At 39.8% G+C, this 26,433-nt stretch overlaps 1 protein-coding gene across 3 annotated transcripts in view; it reads right to left on the reverse strand.

Annotated features, from left to right (window-relative positions):
- The window catches only part of LOC134869590 (carboxyl-terminal PDZ ligand of neuronal nitric oxide synthase protein-like), a 171,646-nt gene that overhangs the window by 144,653 nt on the left and 560 nt on the right, over positions 1–26,433 (reverse strand). For all 3 annotated transcript variants that reach the window (XM_063891348.1, XM_063891347.1, XM_063891346.1), the window contains exon 2: positions 26,123–26,194. In XM_063891348.1, the coding sequence (XP_063747418.1) occupies positions 26,123–26,194 (72 nt within the window). The remainder of the gene's footprint in view (positions 1–26,122; positions 26,195–26,433) is intronic.

Genomic DNA, 26,433 nt, shown 5'->3' on the forward strand with positions numbered 1-26,433 from the left:
TCATTTTGACCCACAATTTAAAGTAATTCATACAGCTTCTCCTCTCTCCTCTTCTCTCTGTGAAGAGCAGCAGCTTCAGCTGGCAGAACAAAGTAACACAAGATAAATGGCATTAAATATGATTAAATATGCCGGGTAAAATAAATGCATTTGTTTTCTTCTCAGAGTGTGAATGTGTGTGTGTGTGTGTGTGTGTGTGTGTGTGTGTGTGTGTGTGTGTGTGTGTGTGTGTGTGTGTGTGTGTGTGTGTGTGTGTGTGTGTGTGTGTGTGTGTGCGGGCATGTGACCATAATGCGTAGATTACATGTTAGTCTTTTTTATTTCATAAAGTTAAATTCTGATTCTGCAGAACGTAATGACCATCACCAGTTTCAACTTTTTTTTAAAGTATCTATACTTAATTCTGTAAAGGGATATAACGTACCTTGCATGGCGCATATAGCCTACTGTATATATATAGTTGAACGGATAGTGCATGCCAGCATTATAAATTCCGGCTTATATACATATATATACAGTGGGGCAAAAAAGTATTTAGTCAGCCACCAATTGTGCAAGTTCTCCCATTTAAAAAGATGAGAGAGGCCTGTCATTTTTATCATAGGTATACCTCAACTATGAGAGACAAAATGAGAAAAAAAAATCCAGGAAATCACATTGTAGGATTTTTAATGAATTAATTGGTAAATTCCTCGGTAAAATAAGTATTTGGTCACCTACAAACAAGCAAGATTTCTGGCTCTCACAGACCTGTAACTTCTTCTTTAAGAGGCTCCTCTGTCCTCCACTCGTTACCTGTATTAATGGCACCTTTTTGAACTCGTTATCAGTATAAAAGACACCTGTCCACAACCTCAAACAGTCATACTCCAAACTCCACTATGGCCAAGACCAAAGAGCTGTCAAAGGAGACCAGAGACACAATTGTAGACCTGCACCAGGCTGGGAAAAGTGAATCTGCAATAGGTAAGCAGCTTGGTGTGAAGAAATCAACTGTGGGAGCAATTATTAGAAAATGGAAGACATACAAGACCACTGCTAATCTCCCTCCATCTGGGGCTCCACGCAAGATCTCACCCCGTGGGGTCAAAATGATCACAAGAACGGTGAGCAAAAATCCCAGACCCACACGGGGGGACCTAGTGAATGACCTGCAGAGAGCTTGGACCAAAGTCACAGAGGCTACCATCAGTAACACACTACGCCGCCAGGGACTTAAATCCTGCAGGTCCAGACGTGTCCCCCTGCTTAAGCCAGTACATGTCCAGGCCCGTCTGAAGTTTGCTAGAGGGCATTTGGATGATCCAGAAGAGGATTGGGAGAATGTCATATGGTCAGATGAAACCAAAATAGAACTTTTTGGTAAAAACTCAACTCGTCGTGTTTGGAGGAGAAAGAACGCAGAGTTGCATCCAAAGAACACCATACCTACTGTGAAGCATGGGGGTGGAAACATCGTGCTTTGGGGCTGTTTTTCTGCAAAGGGACCAGGACGACTGATCCGTGTAAAGGAAAGAATGAATGGGGCCATGTATCGTGAGATTTTGAGTGAAAACCTCCTTCCATCAGCAAGGGCACTGAAGATGAAGCGTGGCTGGGTCTTTCAGCATGACAATGATCCCAAACACACCGCCAGGGCAACGAAGGAGTGGCTTCGTAAGAAGCATTTCAAGGTCCTGGAGTGGCCTAGCCAGTCTCCAGATCTCAACCCCATAGAAAATCTTTGGAGGGAGTTGAAAGTCCGTGTTGCCCAGCGACAGCCCCAAAACATCACTGCTTTAGAGGAGATCTGCATGGAGGAATGGGCCAAAATACCAGCAACAGTGTGAAAACCTTGTGAAGACTTACAGAAAACGTTTGACCTCTGTCATTGCCAACAAAGGGTATATAACAAAGTATTGAGATGAACTTTTGTTATTGACCAAATACTTATTTTCCACAATCATTTGAAAATAAATTCTTTAAAAATCCTACAATGTGATTTCCTGGATTTTTTTTTCTCATTCTGTCTCTCATAGTTGAGGTATACCTATGATAAAAATGACAGGCCTCTCTCATCTTTTTAAATGGGAGAACTTGCACAATTAGTGGCTGACTAAATACTTTTTTGCCCCACTGTATATACATATTCAAAACTTTGGGTCGTGATTTATTGATGAAGGAAAAAGTGGGTCCTAAGGCTTGACCAGTTGAGAACCACTGGTTTAGAGGATGCATCAGGATTCAATGATTGCTTCTAGAGGGCAACATAGTTGCCCGACTGGGAGTCTAACCACCCTTTCATTATGAAGAGTGCAGCATATACATTAATAAAGCTTTGAATTGTAGCCACACAAATAAATTGTCAACTTGGTCACGCTCCTTTTGTCAAATAATCGCATTCGAGAGTGCCGTGACATCAGCCAGGGATCCCCTTCTTGCCAAGGATACGGGGAATACAAATGCCATTGTTGGGTTTCAAACAGGAACAGGATACGCAGCATGTTTTAAACAGCAGCCTCTTTCTTCATGTAAAATTCTGCCACAGGTGCCGGCACACTTCAAAGCTCTATGATAAGAGGGGCTTATGAATATTTTAGTAAGGGGCTACAATAGAATGTTAAGCTCAGAGGATGTGCTATCAAACTTTAAAACTCTACACCACCTAGGAGCTCTTAATGAATATGCCACGGCTAAATTAACGATGACAGCGAGCTGCGATCCAAGAAATGAAATGTTACTAATATAACCATAAACATCAACTGTGAGATTTTACAGCTCATTTTGTATTTTCTTGTCTTGATTTTTCTAGTAAAACCAAATTCCGGTAAAGGGATGTTTTGTAGTTCTTAAAGATAACAAATATTAAAGCTATGCCGTTTTATCATTATTATATATTACTTGACTTAAGGACATGTGTAAAATTGCTGTTCAATTTCACAATTTCCAGTGCTTGGAATTTCTAAGGATTATACTGGCATATGATCTTTTAATGTACAGAGATAAATCATCGATTCATGCATCTGTTTATCGGGCTGACATTATGAGATGACTATAAATGTGCCTGTGGGGTGTAAATTTAGAAGCCACCAGGATTAACAGCTTTACTGTTACCTCGTGGAGATTAAAGAAAGACATAGTGAGGACCATTGCCAAAGGAGGAAGAGGGGCTGAAATGCAGATGTTTATCTGGAAGAAAATTCTGAAGAGTTATTCAGTAGATTAACATCTGTTGTCGTAGGAAAAAAAGAAAATTGCTGCCTGCGGATTTTCCAACAAGCTGGTTATAAACCATGTTGCAGTTCACATTTTGCTTGTTTTATAAAAACACACAAATATTGAAATGTAAACCTATTGTCTTCCTTTTTGGTCATAAGTATTTAGAGCAAAACCAGTGTATCTGCAAGTAACATAAGTATACAGAGAATTCAGAAAGGACACGAGCCAAGATTCAAACACAAGGCAAACTTGATGCTAGTTTACAGTAGATCAATTCAGTAATTAATATTGTTTCTAAAATCATTCTACAACAAACTACTCGATGATGCATTGTAATAAATGGTTGTATACAAAGTTATTAATGGTTTCCAATACTAAATATTGTGATTAAAAAGGGGAAATGATTCAGGATTTTCAAATTAGTAATTTTTTTCAGGCCACACAGTTTTTGCTGATGTTGTTGATACAGTACCCAAAGAAAAAGGGTCTGTCAGCATAATACAGGACCCTGAGCCATCATTTGGCTTTTTTGTATTATGAATATATGCAAAACAATGTAAATATGACAATAACCCTGCAGTGCTAGCTGTTTGTGGACAATATCTCATTAGCTGCTAATTTCCACTTTGGAAATGTACATTACTTAAGGCTTTTCACATGCATCTATAGGGGGCTAATTGGAGATATCCATCAGCAGTCAGCACTTTCTACATCCCAAGATCCAGCGAGTCTAACCCAAACTTAAAGCATTTTGTGCACAGTGACGTTTAACCAATACCTCAGCAGGTCCTTTGCACAATTCATTTGTTCAACCTCAGATAATTGAATTTCAGGTCAGCTAGGACCCGACATCAAGACATTCAATCTACAAAACAATTAGAATGTTTCAAAGTGGGAAGAGCTTAACAAGGAAGCGAGACAATGAAGCTGATTAGGGGGCAATCTAACACCAATTCAACTCTGACCCTTTGATTAAAGGAAAAGAAGAAAATTAAACTGGACATACATCTTCTGGCCTCACACCACATCTCCCCCTAACAGTTACGCACTGTGTCCACTCAAGGGGGCATAGACACCATCACTATGAAAAGGCAATAGAGATGCTTTAAAATAAGACAGAATGAAAGCATCACAAGAGATCCAATGAGTCCTAAAACACGTACAATTTTGGTTAGCATTTTAACATGTCCAGTTTGTGCCCTATCAATGCTGTTTAGAAACATGAGGCCTTTGTTTAACCCAAGCTTAACGCAGCGTACACACGGTTCCGTTGCGTTGACGCTTGCCGGTGGGCTTGTCTGGCACTTGGAGTTAACGCGACCAACAACCAATCACATTAAATCTCCCGCCCCGGACACACATACACGCGATTTGATTGGCTAGCACTTGTACTGGCATATTTGCATACGCAGGATTTAATTGGCTGACGCTGCAGTCGACGCTTGAAAAGTTGAACTTTTCTCAATTTTCACCGCGGGACAATGCAGCCAAAGCGAAGCAATGGAACCACAATGCAGTTTGGCAACGCTTGACGTCACCCCATTCAAAGTGAATGGGAAGGTGCGTCAAGCGTCAATGCAACGGAACCGTGTGGACGGGCCGTGAGATATTTTACGCATTGTTCCTTGATATAAAATGCCAGAAAATACTCCACTTGTGAATTCCTAAAGTGTCTATGTTGCTAACAGGCAGTTACACGACACTAGCACTTTCAGCTCATCGGAAATCCCAAGAAACAAGTATACAACTCCAGTCATCGGTTAATCATCCAGCCAGCCTCCCTGCTGCTTTGAATCCAGCAGTCAAGAGTTCACACAGATCTGTGGCATGGGAGGGTCGCAGAGGGTGGCCATTTTCTCTGGCTGATCTGATATGTGCAGTGGCCGGAAGGTAATCCCTCATTGGGACCAATTACCTTAAGTCCCTTGTGAGATGGCAAATTAGACCAGCTCCAAGGATCCTACGGTAACCACTGACATTCCGTAGGCTCATTTCTACGACAGCTCTGAACCATTGAAGTGATGTTTTAGACGATTTGAAGAAAAAAATCACATCCTTTAAGGAAACTCAAAGTACAGATATAGTAAAAAGAAGAGGTCCAAAGAAAAAACATATAAAATAAACATATTGATCAAAGACACTACAGTCAGTATCTAGCTATGTTTGGCCTCAGCTTTTATTCACATTTTTCACTGCTTCCTTTCTTTCACCCTTCAAAGTCCATTACTTGTTGTGTTTCTTTTTATATTAGAATGAAAGAAGAAAACACTGCAAAAGTTGGCAGGATTCTCAAGATATTTAATCCTTTATTTTTACCCTCCGTCGGACCCTGCGACCGTTCATTCTTGACGTGGTGGAAACACTTGGGTCAAGGGCTAACATAACACAGGAGCCAGTTGCTATGGAAAAAAAATATTAGTCGTGTTGGACAAAAGATTGTCGTTTGCGTCACTGCCCCACTGACCAGACTGTGCTACACTGAAGCCAGAGGTATTGTTCTTTGTTTCCGCTCCATAAAAATGTCCTTCCTGAAACCAACTTCCACTACACACAAAGACACACACACAGTAACAAACTGGCCAACTCCATTAAAGCTAGGCCAGCTTTTAAACAGTAGGGAGGGTAAGTGGAAATGTTGACATTACACACATCCGGAGCAATATTACAACAGGTCTACCTGCACTCCAGTACCCATAACAGACCCTCCCTCAACACATACACACACACATTCCCAATGGATCTTGTTATGTGTACAGTACATCCTGCCCTGAGCTGGGATTTGCTCAGCGTCCCATGCAAGTATCAATTTTTCGACATCTTGTTTTATTCATGCTGCATAAACACCACGTAACATAGGTCTATTGATCTCTGTTGATTTATGGTAATACTCTGACATGCTGTTATGCTGGCTTACTTTCAGCATGTTTTGTTTTCCCATCTGTTTATTTGGGACTTGTCTATGGGGTAAATACAACACCAAAGGGTCTGCTAGAATGGAACAATGATATTTAGTTTTGTTCAATGCTGACAGACAGAGAGAGAGTTTTTGACACTAAAGTGGGGTGCTTAGTTGATGTAGTGTTTATATAAAACAACAGGATACAGTTTACATAACCAGTGTTATATCTGTGCCCACTGATCTTCCCATGGGGCTAAAATGTGCCTATTTGTGGGGGGGTGTTCTGGATTATTTATTTGTTCGGCCTCAATGGTATCATCTGACAGCACAGATTCGAAAATACGCTTTTCTTATTTAGGGACGTCATGATGCCAGAAATTAAGTAGTTGATGCTAACACCAGTCAATTCCAATGATTTAATTCTGACTGATTTCTTTGAAAACACTTTAAGGTTTGTGTACAACAATGAAAAGTACTGCACGTTCTTGGCATCATCTGTAGGAAAAGTACAATGATTAAAAATAACCGTGCAGAAATCAAAGAGAAAACAATCAGACACAAATATTTAATGGTATCAAAAATATAAGAGGACCCTTTATAGTTTGTTGCACCTAGGTGAGTGATATTAGAAAATGTAATTTGATTTCCCCTTTTGCCATCTTTTTCAGTCATAAACTTCTTAATGGATTCCCTTCGTGAAGCAATGATCTGCCCTCTAACCAACTATTTTCAGCACAACCAGCTAATGAGAGAAAAAAATCCACATCACTGAAACAAGCAGCCTTGATCAGTGAAAGCAAGCCAGACACAGAGACGCAGAGGTCATACATGTGTTAAATGATTGATTGTGCGTGTTCCTTGTGTGCATGTGTGCTGCCAGGACTCTCTGAAGTTGCCTTATCAACACAGCAGCTGGCCTCTGAGGACTCAAAAATCCACAGCACAACTTCATTCATTAGACCCAGTTTTGGAAAACTTTGCAGGGGTTCACCGAGTGCAGTCGGGGTCTGAGGCTGCCTGTGCAGTCATTCTGGTTCCATGACAGAATGCAGGGGCTGGGAGAAATCCTGAAGGAATGTCATCATGCTGCTTTGCAAGGGAGTTTGTGTGTCAAAGTCTGAGTTTGAAGAGTCTAAGCAGACCCAGAAAATCATTTCCACTTTAGACAGATTTTGTCTTTCTAAAAACCTGTGGGATGGAAAGGGAGCAATCTTGCTGGATTTGTGTTTAAGATTCTCCGACGTGCAGCAAGTAATGAAAGTTAAACCAAACACCAGTTTCATGATGTCAATGTCTTTACTGTTTTTCACACCAGATCTGTCAAATCAACTGTCTTGAGAACGTTGCTATTTGAAAAAAATGACATAAATGCTTTCCCGCATTCATTATATTTGTTTGTTATATGAAGGAAATGATTAGTGTCCAAATTAAACCTGCTGCAAACCAAAAGCAGTGAGTAGGATGAGTTTTGTGATTATATATCTGGATGCCTTGTGATAATCTCAACTCAAAGTCACACAGGAGCTTGTTAACACGAAATAATTCTGACCTCCTGAACTCGTGGAGTCAATATCCAGCATATCTCCAGAAAGGGGATATTAAAGTATCGAGAAAAGATAGAGAAGTCGAGCAAAGGATTCGAAATCACCTGATGCATAAAAAGGAGTTATACAAAAATGACTGCCTGAATAATTGCTTACAGCTCAGTAGATTGTGGTTTTATGGATCTTATGTTATAGAGGTCAATGCCTTCATATCTCTTATTTATGGAAGTTTTTATTACATTTCTGCAATGGATGCTGGAATGCCATCATAGGATTTGTGTTTTCTCTCGAAGGATATTTATAATTAGCAGGGTTGGGAAGCGAGAACAAATTAGATTCCAAAGGAAAAATGTAAATGTTGTTTCTGCCAAACCGTTCCTAAACCGACTGCCAACTACAAGCTTAACCTATGATTTTATTGTTATACAGAAATATGTTTCGATTGAGCTAAAAAAAAAAAACAGTACTTTCCAGATAATTTGGTGCAAGAATGAGTTATGATAAATGCTGGAAAGACGGCAGGTAGGAAAAGGTGAGTGGTGAACTTTAATATTAACCCATTTAGTTAGAATAATATTTAGAATGATACCATAGAACTTGTGCTGAAAATCTAATTTCTGTTATTTCCACAAATCATTTATATAACATTTAACAATGAAAGACCTGGATGATTCTACAGTTTTGCATCTCTCTGTGACATGAAAATATTTGAAAAAACGTCTTGTTTAACGAAGGGTCAAACACCATAAAAGGTTTATTTTTAAAAGTCCCTTCCCTGGGTCATTGCTTTCTCATACTATAACCAAGCAAACAAACTTAGTCAATACTTCTTAATACAAAGGATGCACTGTGAAATTCACATGATCAAGGGTGATAATTAAGACACTAATTTAGCATATTAACACCTCATCGCTCAGTAATTTCTTTGTCAACGTACACGTGTTTTCCGTGTTAGCACTTGTTGTGACAGTATTGTCAATATGTATATTTCTTCAAAAGGCCAACCAGAATAGATTGCCATCGTTTAAAAAAAAAAAAAATCTCTTACTTTTTACGCATTTTGTACTTTTCCTAAAGGTTTTGATGGGGGCAAGAGACTCAATTTGCAGCCAGTTGTGCTTTGAAGTAGACTCAGGCAGACACAGTATTGGTGAGTTTGAAGCTGCGTCATTTATTTTCAGTTTCCTATCAGATCGAGACGTTTCAGGAGTAGAATTTGTATCAAAGAAGTATGCGTTTATCTACGATAATACCATTTAAAAATAAAATGTAAAAAGTAATGTACCAGTAACTGACGCCGAGTATCGATATTTTATTATATAAACTAGTGATATTGCAAAATAAAGATTTGGGTAACAATTGCTTTTTCAATCCACTAAATGGTGCTGACCTTTTTCTCGTGCAGTCATGGGTAAAGTCAGTGGGATTGGCAGGAAGTTAGTCAAAACAAAGATGGAGTCAGCAGAGAAAGAAATCAGAAATGCGCCATATCCTAATTTATCGTATCGCAATACTTCACATATTATAGAATTGCAATACTTAGGCTACTCACTTACTCCAAGAGCGGACACACACAGCAGACATTAGAATGTGTAGATATATTGTAGAGGAACAGACGGGGTTCATGCATCTTTACTATCATCTGAGTCACTGACAGCCCTCTATCATTCTCTGCAGCTCACACCCTCATCTCTAAACAACACAGGCTGTAAACGTCTGTCGATAAATTCACTCTATATGGACCTGTGAAGTCTGACACCATAATGTAAGGCTGGCATGAGTCCCTGCCTGGCCGCTTCCCAGCACTTACTCCGTTTGTCAAACTCAATGTTTCAAGGATAACGAATTGTGAGCGATTCTATAAGGGACAGGGTGAAAAAGCTGAAAAGGGTTGACTTTAAGGATATAAATTATTCAGATGTTTACAGAACAACCTTTGTTGTTGGAGTGTGGCCTGGCTGAATGGACAGAAAGTTAGCTGAATCTCCAAGGTTAGGAGAATGTTATAATTGGACTGTCAGGATCATTCAAACTGCACAATCCATCTCTCCACAAGGTTCTCTCAGGGTGGTGGATAGAGAAGAGTGTAGGTGTAGACATATGAAATAATAATAATAATAATAATAATAATAATATAAAATAGAAGCCCTTATCACAGATAACCCAAGTTCAAATATCGACCATGGACCTTTGCAAAATGTCATTCCCTCTGTACAACCTCTTTCCAATCTGTCTCTCAATAACAAAGCACAAAAGGGCCAATCTAAAAGAAGAAAAAACTATTAAACATAGTGTTAGAGCAATGTGAATGAATCACTTACTGATTGTGGTTTCTTAGTGAAACACACATGCGGCAGAAAAAGATAAAACTTGCAAAGAGTCGGCCAGATTCAGTTGTTTAAATGGCCATTAAAATGTCATTCATATTAGTATGCTTTAATACTCCATGCTGTCTGTTAGGGCTCTGACATGATCAGCTACTTGCTGTATGCTGTAGGATTAAATCTACTCTACTGCCCAATATATCCCTCCCCAAACTCAAACCAAGAGACTCACATTTATTACATCGTTACTTGGATGTACAGTATGTGTAGCATCAAAGGGCTGTAGGGTAACTTGTCCGTCAAACACATATTTAAAAGCTCTACAGACTATTTAAAACGGAGAGTATACAAGATGTAGATGGGCTGGCAGGACTGCAAAGGAAGGGGTTGGATTTTGTGTTTTACACCTCTTAACTTTGAGCCTGTTTTTCATCTTTTCTACCTCCAGCATCGGGCTGATGGGTGATGATGACAGTGATGGATGGCCTCCTTGCTACTTCACCCCTCCTAGACTAAACTACAATCAATTAAGAGGCGCGCCATCCTCTGATCTGTAAATGAGACAATATACATCATCTTCTCCCCGCACCCCCTCTGACACCGCGTACGGCAGGAAAAACGACGGGGCGTCAGCTGATGGTGAAAAGTGAAGTGAAGAGCAGACAGCGAGAACACGGCATCACAGAGGGAAGGGTAGGGGTGGATGTCTCGAGCTGATCGTGCAGTCACTGTCATCCATCATTACAATGGAGATAGTGCTCCAAGGGGGATTTGTTTTATTATGGGTTAATCCAACTGTTTCTTTCCTTTTTTGTTGATTAAATGATTATTGGTGTAGATTGATGAAATGTCAGAAAACAGTATAAAAAGAAAGGAAGAGTTGCCAACGTTCCCTGAACCCAGAGTTGGTTCCAAAAATATTTAATATGTAGTGATAAAAAACAGAGAATATCAGCAAAATCTTCACATTCTAGGAGCTTGAGCCAGCAAAAGATCAGCTTTTTTGTTTGGTAGAGGACTAAAACCATAAATGGATTAGCCAAAGTGCTGCCGATTAGGCTAATTAATCAAGTTTAAGTTTTATGTTTGTTTACCGACGGTATTCATTATAGAACTGATTAACAACACAAACACCAGCATGCGATGGTAATGATGGATGCTGAATACATTTCTCTTTATAGATGCATCAATCTTTTGTTCCTTTGTTGGCATATAATTATTTGTATTACTGGCAATGGTTGTAGTATTAAGAGTTGAAACTGGGACACAAATGTCCTGTGGTTTAAATTGTATGGAGGCCTATTCTAAATGAAAGAAATACTGCTTTGGATTTAAAGATGCCATTTTAATTGCATAATTAACTCTGATATATATTTGTTTGAATTAAATTTGATCACAATATGATCACAAAGATTAATCAGTTGAGTTGAAAAAATGAATCAGTTGCCAACTTTTTTGTTAATCGGTTAATTTCAAAACAAGACAAATAATCGAAATCAAGTTGTAGCTATGATTAAATCATGAATTAAAATATTTTTTCAGAATAATACAACATATCTCAATATGTTAAATGTAAAAGATGCAGATTGTTTTGTTTGTATGTGCGAAAAAGACAGAAAAACCTCAGTGATGAATAAATAAAGACAGAAACAAGCATGAGAGTGTGAGAGAGGGCAGAAAGCAATTGAGACAAAAGAAATAAAACAAAAAATGATGGAAGAAGAATATTTGTGGGGTCGAGGCTTTCTGAGGATGGGTTTGTTCACACAGTGGTTGTGGGCAAAACAGGGCTGACAGCAGCAGCCTGCAGCTTTAATGAAAGTGTCTGTGGAGGGGTAAGGGTTCCATTAAAACCATATTGGAGGGCAACCTCATTTCATCATTCCAGCCCACACACACACACAAACACAGCCTCAAACACACACTGTGGAGAGCCCACAATCTCTGTAACCTCCCAATCATCCAATTTCCTTGACTACATTTCATCTGTGCTGATCCAAAAGCCAGGGGAATCATTGAAGCAATGCTAGGCGGATGTGCTCTGATACTCGCCTCAGCTTGTACAATTTTATTGTGCATATGGAAAATGACAACACATGAGAATGCAATTACAGCCAAGGGGAAAACTTTACAGGAAAAGAACTAAGACTACAAGACAGCTGTATCGCATTGAATATTGTGTCGCTGACGTACCGGAGATGATGGTGTTAATACTGCTATAAACCCCCGCTGTCAAACTGTTATTTCCTAAACTTCCCGCTAAACAAGCATCTGTGACATTTGAAAAGGATTAATGGAGTGTTTTTTCTTTTCTGGAATATGGGAAATGCAATTGGACTGAAGGTGGTAGCATTAAATCAAGTACAGAGGGGTGCATGAACTGGGGGCACCAAAATACAACTTAGGTTGGAAGAGGTTTTTAGCGGGCTGCTGGAATAATTAAATACAGCAAAGTGAAGGAGATGAAGGAAGGGCCAACTGCAGGATTGAGACACAGCCGTAGAGAGGAGATAGGCGGAGGGATGGTTGCTGTGGCGAGATAATGTCAGGGCCCGGAGCTGATAGATGAGGACAGCTCCAAGGTCAGCCAGGGAGCGGCAGATGACTCCATACCATTATCACTCAGCACCGTGCCACTGGCTGCTCTCATATATCCATGTCTGTGAGTGATGAACCAGAGTGAATATGTAAGCATTGTAAACAAAATGTGCTTTATCTATGTTTTTCAGGAATATTTATCCATCAAAGTTCCACAGAAAGCGAGCAGTGGAAAGGCCTATACACTAAGGGCCCTTTCGTATTCTACCAAGCTACGCGGACGCAGTTGTAAACGCAAGGTTCCCGCGCATATTTTTAGTACATACAGAACGCGCGTCAGTTGCTGCGCTGTGCCTTGTCAGACGCGATACACCGCCCTCCCAACAGGAGGTAGCAGAGTCTCCGGTGACTTGTCTGTCTGGTAGAAAAAAATGAAAATGGCTACAGAAGAGGAGTGCCTCATTTTGCTTTTCCTGAATCGCCGGCAGCCAACCGAGACGAGAAAGTATTGCGGGGTAGCCAAAACTCAGCTGCCCCGCGCCACTTTTTACTGCCTGCTTACATACATCTAGGTCCAGCGCTATTTCTCGCCATGCATTTTCAACTGCGTTTCCATCTGAATGTGAAGCGCTCGCAGTGTCATAAAGATGCTGGTGCACACACAGAGACGCTCCTCGTTGTCAGCCATGGTTGCTATAGAACTTCTTCTGTTGATAGCGATTTAGTACAGTACAATACAGTAATTCTCATCAGCGCCCCTATCGGAAACGCGTGAAACGGCAGTCGCGCTTGCGTCGCGTTACAAAAATCTGGACTGCACATTTTACTATGCAATTACGCGTCAAACCCTCCTTGCGTAGCTCGATGCGTTCGCGTCCGCGTAGCTTGCGTAGACTATGAAAGGGCCCTAACTCAGGTGAGTACGGGAAGTCAAAATATCACCCTTACTGCCATGACTTTAAAAAAAGCATTCTAATGCACACTGTCCTAAAATATGTACAATTTACCTTGTATGCAACTTTTGACAATGATGTCTTTTTCATGAAGAACCTGTGCAGGTCTCAGCTGCCTAACCTAGCACGGTGATACAAGGATTTATCACTGCTAAGCTAGCTAACGTTAGTGGGCTAATACAGATGTTCCTAAAAACTCAATGAAGAAAATATAATGTTGGTGATTCTAACTATTCCAACTAAATGACCACAACTACATATCCCATATCATTGTCGTCTGCTAACCACATTTACCAGTAACTGTCAGGCAAATGCTCATCAAAGCCTTTCGCTTGATTAAATCAATTTTAAATTCCAAAACTATCGCCTTACCACTTACGCAAGTCAACAGTTATTATGGTTAGAAACTTAGTTACTACAACGTGCCACCGTCGTTATGGCAGCGCAGGTCAATGGCTGCAAAGAGGTCACTTGATTTTTGTGGAGTAGTGTTAGGGTCCTGTTTGTGCTTCAGTTTTTAAGAACCAGTGTTTGCCAAATTGCTTAATTGGATGTGTGTTTTCATTAAAATAATTACATTTTACTTCACAGAATGGAACATTTGGAAAACAGCCATTGTAATTCTTCAAAGAGATAAGGAATGACCGCATCACTTGTCTGACCAGAACTTGAAAAAAATCTTCTTTTTAGCCAAATATACAACAGGAACAATATGCGAGACGAGAAACTAAATATTACCAATACTTAACTGAATTGAATGGGTTGAACCTTTGTAAAAACATTACAACAGCTGATAAATCGACAGAAAATACAGAAATGCATTTGGACACAATTTTGATGAAGATTTGTTGCTTTTCTGTGAAAATATCCCCTATGGCATTAAGTCCATTAATTAGTCCCCAACTGTTTTCCAATCCATGTCATAAAACACCAATTAGCTAACTAATAAATGTAGCTTCATTTAACAGAGAAATGGGCACATGTTCTTTGTGTAGAAGGGGAGAGTCCCCTTCGCTGAGAGCTGAACTATGAAGACAATGCTAAGGATGCAGGAAAGGCCATTCTGTCCAACAATGATGGAAATTACACTGGGGGGGAGGCAGAAGAGGTGGCAGGGGAGCATAATGTAGAGAAATAGAGTGAGATGAAGGTACGTAGGGGGGTGAATGATGAGGGAGGAAGGACCAAAGGAGAATGAAGAGGAGAGGGACAGGAACAAGAGGCAAAGCCATAAGAATACAAAGGGGAGGAGTAGAGGGGGAAGGGGGAGAGAATGAAGAAGTAGAGGGAGGAGGAGGGCAGGGAGGGATTAGGGTGAAAAGAGGAGGTAAAAGAGATAAAGTGGAGGAAGTGGAAGAGGAGAAGGACATCTAAAAATGGTAGTCACGGGAGAGGAAAAGAGATCACAGGAGAGAAAATCTAGGGAAGTAAAGAAGAAAGAATAATAAAGTGCATGCTAAAGAGGATGAGCCAGAGGGAAACTTTTACTGGATGTTTTGATTCATTACCTGTTCCTGAAGGCAATTGCAAATAGTCTACTTTCAACTGTAAAGTGGATGGTGAGCAGAAAAATAAGAGAAAGAAAGTGGAGAGGAATATTCCTCGGAGGGAAAGGGAGCATTGAGGCTGAAAAGCTCACTGAGGGAGCAATCGCGGCTCTATATTTGAAGGCATTCGTGTCAGTGAGCGACTTGTAATCCTGTAGAACTGTTGCTTGAGGAGTTGAAACGTCATTGTAATCTTCCTTGTTTGACTGCCTTGTTTTTCTTCAATGGTGCCTCTTACACAAGCTACACTTTACAAAAATGGGCTGAATAAATACAGAAGATAAACTGGATTGAGTTTGAAGCTCTTGATTCAAAACGAAGGATCAGGTTTGAGGTCACGCAATACCAAAAATCACGAGAGACAAGGTGACAGACGAGAGAGAAAGGTGACAACCCCCGAACGGACAATCAAACAGCTATCCAGACAACATTTAAACAGCAGCCATCAGATGTCTCCTCTGGCTCCTGTGGTCTGCCAGAAACACACACACAGACACACACACACACACACACACACACACACACCTTCGACCACCATTGTTACTGACAGGACAGTTGAAGGACAAACTCTCTACAGGAGTTGAAGTACCACTGTTGTTGTTTTTTTTGTAAAAAGGCTGCAAGGTTGTCTCTAAAAATGTGTGTTTTGCCCGATCCCAAAGCAGAAAATAAACATTTTTAATAATTCAAAAGCACCTGTGTTTAACAGACATATGCATATTGGTTATTGTTAATAAGATGTTCCACATGAGCAAGCATAGAGAAATTACTAATCCTCCTAATCATCAAAGTCAAGAAATGCAGAAAATGTGTATATTTCACTAGCAGGAGTCAAGAAATATTTCACAATACTGCTTAAGGCAGTTAACCTATGGTATTATACACTACTAAATAATTGTCTTATCTAGCTTAATAAGCAATTAATCTAACTTGCTCAACACTTGTTGCTTAAGGGAAGGTGGTGTATCTGATACTTACAGACATGTAGAGTAATAATCAAACCCTAACCCTAACAGGTCATCAAAAAAGGCTCTTACCTAGACCTGCTCACTTAGTTTGAATGGGATATCAGTATTGTTGCAGTTCTACAAATTTGAAATCTGTTGAGTATTTAGTTGGTTACGGTTGAGGAACCTCTGTTCTATAACCTCTTGCTATCCAAAGAAAGTTGTACACATGAAATGTGTTGGCAGCTGTTAAAAGGCAGGTCCATGTGATATTTCCTCACATGGAATATATTTACTGACTCCGGTCCGAAATAAAACCAGCCATGGGCAACTTGACCATATGAAAAGGAACTAAGGATTTAAACGAATCATTGTAGTCCTAACAGGTATTTTATGTCTGGCAGCTGATTGAAAACACAGTGATGTTCCTGAAGCTGACGTTTGCTCTACTTCTGAAAGTTCCCCGCTCCGCCCGGCACAGCATCATTCTCACCGCATCATCCCTTGTTGATGCTGCGGGGCAACTATGTCAAAGTTTGCAACGGACTCAACAGCAACCTCTGAAAATCTCCTAGATCACCGCCATCTCGCCGCTTGGCTCAGGGCACAATCCCCGACTCTTTCCCTTCATTGAGTGCTGACATTTACAGGAGGGGGGTGCAGAGTCAGGTGATGTTCTCGTCTCTGTGTGGGGTTGGGTGTGGGGAAAAAAAAGATTCTAAATGAAAACGCTGGGAGGGGACTGCAGCATCTGTGTGTTATTACATTACATTATCTTGTCGGAGGAAGAGAGCGGACAAGCAAAGCGGTGGGTTGTGAACGGCGGCATCGAAGCGTTGGAGAAGTACAAAGGAAAAATGAAAAGATGGAGGGAGGGATCAGGGGAAGTAAAGATGTAATTGGAGTGCAGTTAATACTGCTGACAACTCAGTTTGAGACTGTTTGCCTAGTTTGTCATTGCTAGCCTGGGGGCTATGAGGGTGAGTTTTACTGAAACAGGAGGATATCTTCATCATGCGCAAACATTCCAAAACACTGCGTCAGGATCAATTCCCTTTAAAAACTAGCAGTTTATAGTGTAGGTTGTATCTATACAAAGGTGTTCTATAAAACCCATTTGTAAAGGTTAAATTGTAAATATTTATGTGATTTACCAGCTTTTATTTGTTGCTTATGCATGGTTGAAATAAATAAGAATTGAAATGTCTCCTTTTTTAATTTATGACGGCGACAGTATTAGCTGCACAATTCTCGAACAACCAGGAGCAAATTTTAGGACCTAGTTCTTGGATATCCATCTCCAGGTTATTTAATGTTCTCCGGGATTAAAAAGTTAATAAAAAATCCACGGCATGAGATATGTTTCTGTGACACGGTGGACATTTATTATGAGAAGGGATGGATCAAATTAAGTCGCTGTCTCCATTAGTTACAGCAGGGAGTGACAAAGCTCCCCTCCCGTTTCTCAGAAAAAGAACCCGTGAATCAGCCAAAGTATTTCTCGGCCTCTGATGAGGGGCAGGGCGATGTGAAGGACTAAACGGATTGTTTCTGAGGAAAAAAGACTGTGTGGGGGGATGGAAAGAAGGCCGGCCACTGATGAAAAGTTGGGATTGGAGAGAAAAAAGATACGGGACAAGATGAATAGACTTTGAGTGTGGGTAGAGAGAACTAGATCAGTCAAAAACGAAATGTATTGCTGCTAGATTTACAGCCCTTTGCTTCACTAGGGAACTCACGCAGGAAGTAAACGGTAAATATGGTTATATGATGAACATGTCACACAAACTGTTTGTAAAGCATAGGATTAGCCTGACATCTGCCTATGTGTCTGGTCTTTGTTATGTTGTATTGGACCTTGAGGCTTTGTTAGCCAGCATACATGTTGTTATTATAGTGCTAAAGAAAGTAAGCCTGAAGGTAAATTTACATGCCAATCGATATTCCAAACATCATGATGTAAAACTAAATTAAAGAAAATAAGATATAAGCTTCCACATCCCATGTTGATTGGCCTTTAAAGGCTCACACCTAAAGAGAGAGAATTAAGTAAAAAAACAAAACAACAATCATTTGTGGTAAAGGCTTTGGTGGGAAACATGGGTTTTTAGACATCTCCGTCTGGAGGTATTCCAAGCAGGTACAACAGGGAAGACACCCCAGGGCAGACTAAGAATACAGCAAAGAATAATTTAAATCTAATTAAGTCTGAGCAGACTTTGGTATGCCCAAGAGAAGTGTAAAGAAGTGGCTGGGGACAAAGGTTTTTGGGCTCCCGGGCTTAGCCTACTTTTCAAAGCAACAAGGACCCAGTGAAATGGGATATAAGGGAAGGGGTGGTTTTGAAATATTGATTCTTGGGCAGACAATTGGTTACCACCAAACTGGCACTGCATGGTTGAAATAAATTTGGTTACGTTTTCCACATAAACAGAAGGCCATATGCAGCTTTAGTGTGAATGTTGATGTTCTCCTCTCAGCTATTGGATCTTTTTTAACCATTTTGTGGTATTTTAAGATTTCAGTCGGTAGGAGATAAAAGGTCATTGCAAAAGAGCAAAAAGAATAATTGTTTCCTGAACTATTCCTGGGCTATAAAAGGAAATCATATATCACAATATGTTTTACCTGCATATTGATATTGTGACGAGCGATAGAGTTGACCATTGATGCTTTCATTGTTAGGGAATATTTTGTGTAAGCTTGTAAATCTTTAGCTCATTTGCATCTCTTCTCTCTGTCCTCCTTCAACCTGGCTCTACGGCCTTGCAGGTGCTCTTATTTTCATTAAGGAGGGGCAGCCTGGGCTTTCGAAGCGTTGCTGTTCCCACAGTGGGTACAAGCTCATGCTGACCTAAGATTGGCTTTATTGTTAAGGCACAGATCCAGATGCCCCGGTAAACACCTTATTTGTGACCGAGATGACAGTTTAAGTCAGACGTATTGTCCTACATTGTTTAGTCTGCTGCTCTAAGAATGTTGATTACCCATTTGGAACTAGTTAAAACCTCTTCCTATCCCTGCGATCTTCAGAATTGGTTTGGCAACCGCTATGGCAACTTGTGTCTACTGCAAATGTCTTGTCAATTCTCCGGCCGTAACTCCGAATATATCGAACAGTGTTTTGCCATCAAGTTCCTGCTCTCTAGCGTCTCTCTGTTTCGCCTCCATTGCTTCAGAGGTTTCCACCACATTCACATAATGAGAATATATCAGGTTATGGATACAATGATAAATGACCCAGTTGTACTTGAACATTTCATTTTATTCACACATTTTCAATATTGTATTTTATATGCATCACATCAGATCTTGTGTTGGGTATATTTAACTAAATGCCATGGCTGATTATAATTCACATGCAGTTGAATAAATCATTACTCTCTTTACCATTGAGTTACTTAACGTTTCTTAAGTAAGCCTTGCATCGTTGTGCCTTCAGCTATAAGCGATTTGCATAATGCATCTTGTAATAGGCTGCAGATTCATGGGAAGCTAAATAATAGACGAGTTTCACTTCGACTCACACTCTCTCAGGCGGTGTGCATGGAGGGTCTGAATAGTCTGCGCCTCATCAACTCATTTACTCTCTGGAGAACAATAAAGCTAGTTAAGCATTAGCCACTTTTTAGAGACACTCCGCTTATGTGACATTTAGAGCCTGACTCTCGTGTTAGAACAGTAGAAAGCGGCAGCAGTCTAGATTAACGTGACAATGAGCAAACTGAGCTACACAAATACCCATCATGCTAAACTGACCCGTCAATCCAATCACTTCCAGTGCAGAAAACCAGAAGTTAAGGATGAGGAAGAGTAATGGGAGGAAGGGTAATGAGCCATGCATTATCAGCTCACTTTTTGACCTTTCAGCTGCGACCTTAAGTTAGAAAAAAATTCCCTTTGAACAATACACCTAAACGAAAGAGTAAAAGTTAGAAGACTACAAAGAGAAGCTTTACAATAACGCTCAAAGATATTCATACATATGTACCCATAAAAGTTGAATATTTACCCATTTCGAAACAGCAGAAAGGAGGACAAACATAATATAGTCTTCAAATGTTAGGTAATCTTCCTCCATACCAATCCGTTACCATTTCCTTAGTCCATGCTATAAAATTGTTTTGTTTACTTAAATAAAACACTTTTTTCACAGTGTACACAGGCGCTGGACATATTTCACTATTTTCATAGCCTGAAACTAACTATTTTGTTGCAGCCCTAACAAATAAAATCAAGAAAAACAGTTTAAATCTTTTGGAGTTTCTTCATCTTGTGGTTTATAATGTGATAAGGTTAACATGGATAAGTACATGTGTGTGTGAGGCAGGTGACAGAATGAAGCAGCACATTTCCTCTGAGCTGACATGACTGTGGTGATTCTGCAGGATTTGTTTTGGCCTCATCTGTCCCTCAGTTGTGTTTACGGGACAGAGCGGGTGCTCCGCTGTTGCCTTAGTGAGCCAAGATGCAGGCATGTATGGAGAAGGGCAGCCAAATTTGCTAAGCTCTTAATAAACCAGGATTGGCTGTGTTCCCATTTGGTTTACGGCCACATTAGTTGGATTTTTCACAGTAAATGTTGTTTTCTTAAAGGGAGATTTGTCAGCTTCTTTAAATGGATGAAGCCATTTCTCAGATTTACACTGTGCACACATGATAACGCCGTGAACACATGATGTCCATTAAAAGGAACATACAGAGTTCTCTTTTACTGTAAATCCTTTCTGTAATGGATTATCATAAGAAAGTTACAGAGAATGACAGAAGTGTGTGCTTATTTATCACGGAGGACAGAAAGCCCTGCATTCTTAGTGTATTAATAACCAGAATATGAAATATTTTTTCCCAAAGCAAGACATCTCTGCTGAGACGCACCTGTTTTAATCCGGTTCGATTAATTACACAGAATCTAGATCTCGTGAACGTCAATCAAACTGAGGCATCTAACCCCAGCATGCATCATTAAAAAAAAAGTGAGACGACTGACAAAATAAATCAACTGCTAATGTAATTATCACGTCATCACTCCTCTTAATGTCTGTGGGATTAACTTTCATTTTCATCATCAACCACTGGTTATAGGATAAAAACATATTTGTTTATTGACAAAGGATGCTATTCTAAATCCAGACAAAGTCATGACAAGGGAGTGATGGGAAATAAATATACCATCCATCCATCCTCTGTGTGCAAACAGCCCATATAGTCTAAGTCAGAGGGACTGGGAACCATGTAATTACTCAAATGTAGCTGTCACAGGTAATATTAGTGTCTCACTTGATGGATCCCAGCAGGGATAAATTACCATGATGGATTAATTAGGTCGCCATTGAAATTTCTTGTTTGTATTTTGTCAGTGTTTGGCCAAACAGTGGAATTCATGACATGATGAAAAACAATGCAAAAGTATATTGTCACGCTGCTGAAAACAATTACTCTATTTAATGAATAATGAACAATAAATAGGCGAAGGTGAGAATCATTTAATCTAGTAAAAACACAAAATATTTGATTGTTAGAGTATTTAAAATGTGCAGATTCATTAAAAAGATATATTTTCAACACGTCTATATTAATAATCTGTGAAAAGTTGCTCATAAAATCACACTCATTCACTAAACATTCATGAATTTTGAAATGTTATAGACTTATCAATTAGAATTTATAGAATTATGTCATGATAATTACCGTAATATTTCAGTAATGTTTAATAATATTGCATCGACAGCCTTCTTTATCATCGTACCAATTGCCAATCCCGCTCATCCCAAAGCATAAAAAGTTTTTTGGTTTTTTTTATCTGAATTTGAAATGTTTTGTTTTAAAAAGATACTTGTTGGCAGCTAGGTGTATCCTGTTCCCCACATCTCCACACCACCACTGCTCTTTCAGTCTCCTCAGACTCTTCTTATCTTCTCGTCCCATGCTGCTCTATCTTCCTCCACTCAGTTAACCCAGCAAAAACAGATTAATGGGAACTTAATCCCTTTTAATTCAATGCAAAGGTCTCTTTTAACCAGATTAGCTGTTACCCAGACGTTGCCAGATAATGATAGTACATTTAATTTGTGAAGGCTTTAATAATACGCAGCATGTTCATCTGAGCGTCTGAGATAAGATGGCTTTATGGTATACGTTGCTAAGCTCATTCAATCCCTATCAGATGGTTTATAAACCTTTCTTGGTTAAAACATGAATTAATTGGTCAATAGAAATTATCGACAGTCTTGGTAATAAATTCACATCGACATATATACACTATGTGTACAATATGTAAAGGGACATGCCGATGAAATAAGCATCTACTCAGAACTGCATATTAGTCCATTTAGTTATTAACCGAATGATCAGCGTTGATAAGTAGTTAAATTAAAAGCTATAGAGCATGGCTGCCCAATTTGGGGCCCGCGGGCCGAACTTGGCCTGCGACCGATTACATTTGGCCAGCGCCTTGCCCACTGTCCTATTTTTCCCGCCGTCAGCGCTCGGAATCCCTCTGTGAATATAATTTATTGGTGCACTTCCAAAGAATACCATTGTGAGATACATTGATGGTAGGGTGGCGCCGTTGACCTCCTGCCAACTCCAATCCGATGACGCCCAAGACCAGTGAGTGAGAGGATGCAAGGATGGAGCGTGTTAGAAAGTGGCACACAGACAAACGAAAATTCAAAAAAAGTTGGGAACACGATTATCTTTTTACCTAGGTCGATTCCACCGCAGTGTGTCTGGAATGTAAGCAAAGGGTCGCTGTTTCAAAGGAGTACATCATTCGTCGTCACTATGAAACTAAGCATTCTGAGTTTGCAAAATACACAGGAGGGCATTGCAAGTTGAAGGTAGCAGACTTGCTAACGAAGCTAACCACCCAGCAGCGAACAGTGCTTCAATTATTTTTCTAATTTAAAGAAGCCAGATTGATGTTCAGTAATTTTATGAACATAAATGTGAAGCACAATAAACAGTGTCCTTTTTTTCAGTGTACATTTTTCAAAATAACTTTGTGATAGTGTTTATTTTGCACACCTATGCTTACCTTAATGTACTGCACACGTATTTAACTTAATGTACTGCAAAATTTTGGCCCACGAACCTCACCCCACATTCAATTTTGGCCCTCCACTGGGAAGTATTTGGGCACCCCTGCTATGGAGCATCGATGTCCTTTTATTTAGCGGGTGGAGGAGTGGTAGGCTAACACTTAAACTGGGATTTCCTAGGTTTGTCAGTGTTTTATATTTTTATTGCAGCATTTAAAGTCACTATTTTGACTTTCAACATTACAAATGTTTACTTTGACAACTGACGTTCACCAGAAAATCTTAACTTTGGTTCCTTTTTTGACATGCAATATCGACCTTTAAAAATCAGAAAGGTTTTACACTTGGTGCCAATTCTTTGTTTTCACCGGAAAGGGGTTTGGGCCTTCGTTTCGTAAGGTAGTGCTGCCTTCATCTATTCTGACTTTGTATAGACTAAATGATTACTTTATCTGCAAATATTTGCACTTTAAAAAAAATAAAACAAACAAGGCAATACATACTGAGAAAAATAGTAAGTTGCAGCCCTAAACAGAAGAGGGAAGAATATAAATTACACTTAACCAAATAGACAACAAGTAAATTAAACGTTCCCAGAAATACATTAAGCTTTGCTTTCTCACTTATTCTGGGATGTATAATTAATCATTCCAGAATAACATGGACAACAAAGTGGTTGTGTGTGCGTGCGTGCGTTAGTGTATAAGGGTGTGTGTCGAACGAACTACTCCAGATACTACAGTGCTGCACGTATTGCTGCCCTGTAGGTGGCTGTTTTTTGTTTTGCCTGGTCATTAGTTTGTTATCAGCTACTGGCTTACAGGTGACTCATGCACACAATGAACAATGACACCATATATCAAGCGGTCGCCAGGCAACCAGCATTGCTCAGTCTGACAGTGAAGAAAGACGAGGCTGTTAGAAATCTTGGAGAAGACCATATGCTGTGGGGAGCATCGTTTTAGCGAGCGTTCTTTTAGAAACTCCACAAGGCATCCAAAGTTATAAAAAAGCGCATCTTAGAAACTAGGGGAGTCTGTCCTTGCCTTGTTGTCCCTGAAGTACTTTGCAAAAGCAAAAGCAGAGAATGTTACTTGCTGCAGCTAAAAGCAATGTCAGAGTTTAAGAAACAAAACCAGAACACCTTTGTGTGTCTAGATAAAGCCTTTAACAGAAGAAAGGACAGCTAGAGTCATGCGTGGAAAGGCAGTGAAAATGATTTTCCTGCCTATTCAACAGCCTCTGAAATCTTTCTTTACCATGCTTTGTTTGCAAACACCTCCCAAACACTTTCTCGGGCAGCTTTAAGTGATAACATCCATTTTTAGGGAGCAAAAATGTTAATTTGTCATACTGAAACATCTCTATCAATGTTTCTTCATTCCTGTATGAATCAAGATCATGATAATCTTTCAAATGTTTTGGTTTAATAGTGTACACAAATGTGACCAGTCATTGCGGGAATTTTAGAAAGATGTAAGAAATGCAGGAATCTTGATGACGCTGCAGTACAGCAGAGGGATTTTGATCTACTTAAGTCATAGTCATAATACTAAGCAAGAAATGATTTTGTGTGTCCAAATCAAGTCTAAACCAATTACCTTTTTTTTTTCTTTCTATTTTTTCTTGAAATGATAAATAACAAAATATAGACATATTTGGTCGGTCAAGTAGTCAAAAACTACAAAACGACAACTTAACAGTCAGATATTTTTGATGGCGTAAGCATAAATCAATATAATAACCCCATCTTCAGTCAAACAGCTCAAAAGTCTCTGCAAACAAGTCGATCGCTGTTCACTTGCAGAAACAACTTGTGCACCCCATGAAGTATTAATCTTGTCTTTATAGTTAAGTTTAAGTTTGGATACCCAAGTAAAACAAATGCCTTAATCGCTTCTCAAGTAGTCCCATGCTGTCCAGAGTGTCCTCTCTTCCAAGCTAGATACCTGTGGTTTCCCTCTATTGTGTTGTCAAGCCAGTGTCGCACCATTTTCACACTAAAGGAGCCAAACCAAAGACTTTTCTCCAGCCAACAACCACAGCTGCCAAGGCAGCAACATTGGGAGGTCCACTTTAAAGGAGCGAGTTACTTCTGTGAAAAGGGCAATAAGAACATTTTGCACCTTGTGCTCAGCTGTACGAGAACACATGTATCCAACTGGCATTTTCACTAAGCTAAGGTGAACTTTAAAGATGGAAGTTATTTGCTCTCAAAATCGTTTAAAATTCTGAGTAATAACAAAATGTGTGCTTGTTTTTGACTGTGAAGCCTTACGTCTGTGTGCCTGTGAGGGTGGTTTTGAAGGTATCATCGATTAATCACAGCACACCTACAAGTTCATCACCATAATCCTCAAATACCTCTACACCACTGGCACAGCCTATTAGGTTGCTAAGCCAACTGCTGCCAAGCTGACAGACACACTGATTAAGATTAAGTCTGGTTTCTGGAGCTGAAAAAGCTGTAAATCTTAAATTTACACAGCACAAAGGGGGGGGGGGGGGGGGGGGGGGGGGGGAGATCACACTCCATTGCATTGCTTCAAAAGAAACTTCAAAACAGTGACAGAGCACATGGGAGACCAAGCCTCCCAGCAGGTCATGCCGAAATAAGCCTGGGCGGTTCAAATTCTGCACATTTAGACTCCAAGGTGCTTTCATAACTGGTAGTCTATTTCTGAATGATACCACTCTAGTTAGTGTGTCCAATTGTCTGTTTCACACCACGTTATGCCTCAATTTGGTGATTTGTTAAGCTATTCTCCAGTAGGAAAGGTCACCAAGTTGTCTAATACTTATGCAATAATGTTTCCACAATTTTCTCTATCAGGGGTAGTGTGACATTTCAGTAATAATGCAATTAACATAACTCAATCGGCTCAAGTTCCCAAAGCCTGGAAAGTCTTCCATCATAATTGACTTCACAAGGAAGGACAGATGACAGTTTAAAAAGTTGACCCACTTCCTGACAGGTTGCTGTTTGGTCATTCATACACATACACATGCCGATATACGGCATTGGGAAAGAGTCAATCTTAAACACCCTATGTGGTATCTTACCAGTCATGATATTCATGGGAAACATGTGTAACATTTGTTATCGAGTTTTATTAAGATTGCACTAACCCGTATTCTTCTCATCGCAGCTACTATCTCCACTCTGCTGCTCGGCCGCGTCACATCCAGACTGCCGATGTACTGTTGCCAGGAAGGTGAAATATGACAGGTACAACACATTAATGAAACCATAGTTGGCATTCACCTGTATTTTATTCAGTCAAACAGTTCAAGTGTCCACTTTGCTTAATAAATAACTCCACTGAAGTCTCTCAACTAGCTAACAATTAACTTTACGTAGGTTAGCTAACTTTAGTTAGCAAACGTCTCTTGGGGTAGATTTACCAAGAGAGGCGCTTCACTTTATGAGTGAGCTTTTA

This window comes from Eleginops maclovinus, chromosome 9, assembly GCF_036324505.1.
Source record: "Eleginops maclovinus isolate JMC-PN-2008 ecotype Puerto Natales chromosome 9, JC_Emac_rtc_rv5, whole genome shotgun sequence".
In the NCBI taxonomy this organism is placed as follows: domain Eukaryota; kingdom Metazoa; phylum Chordata; class Actinopteri; order Perciformes; family Eleginopidae; genus Eleginops; species Eleginops maclovinus.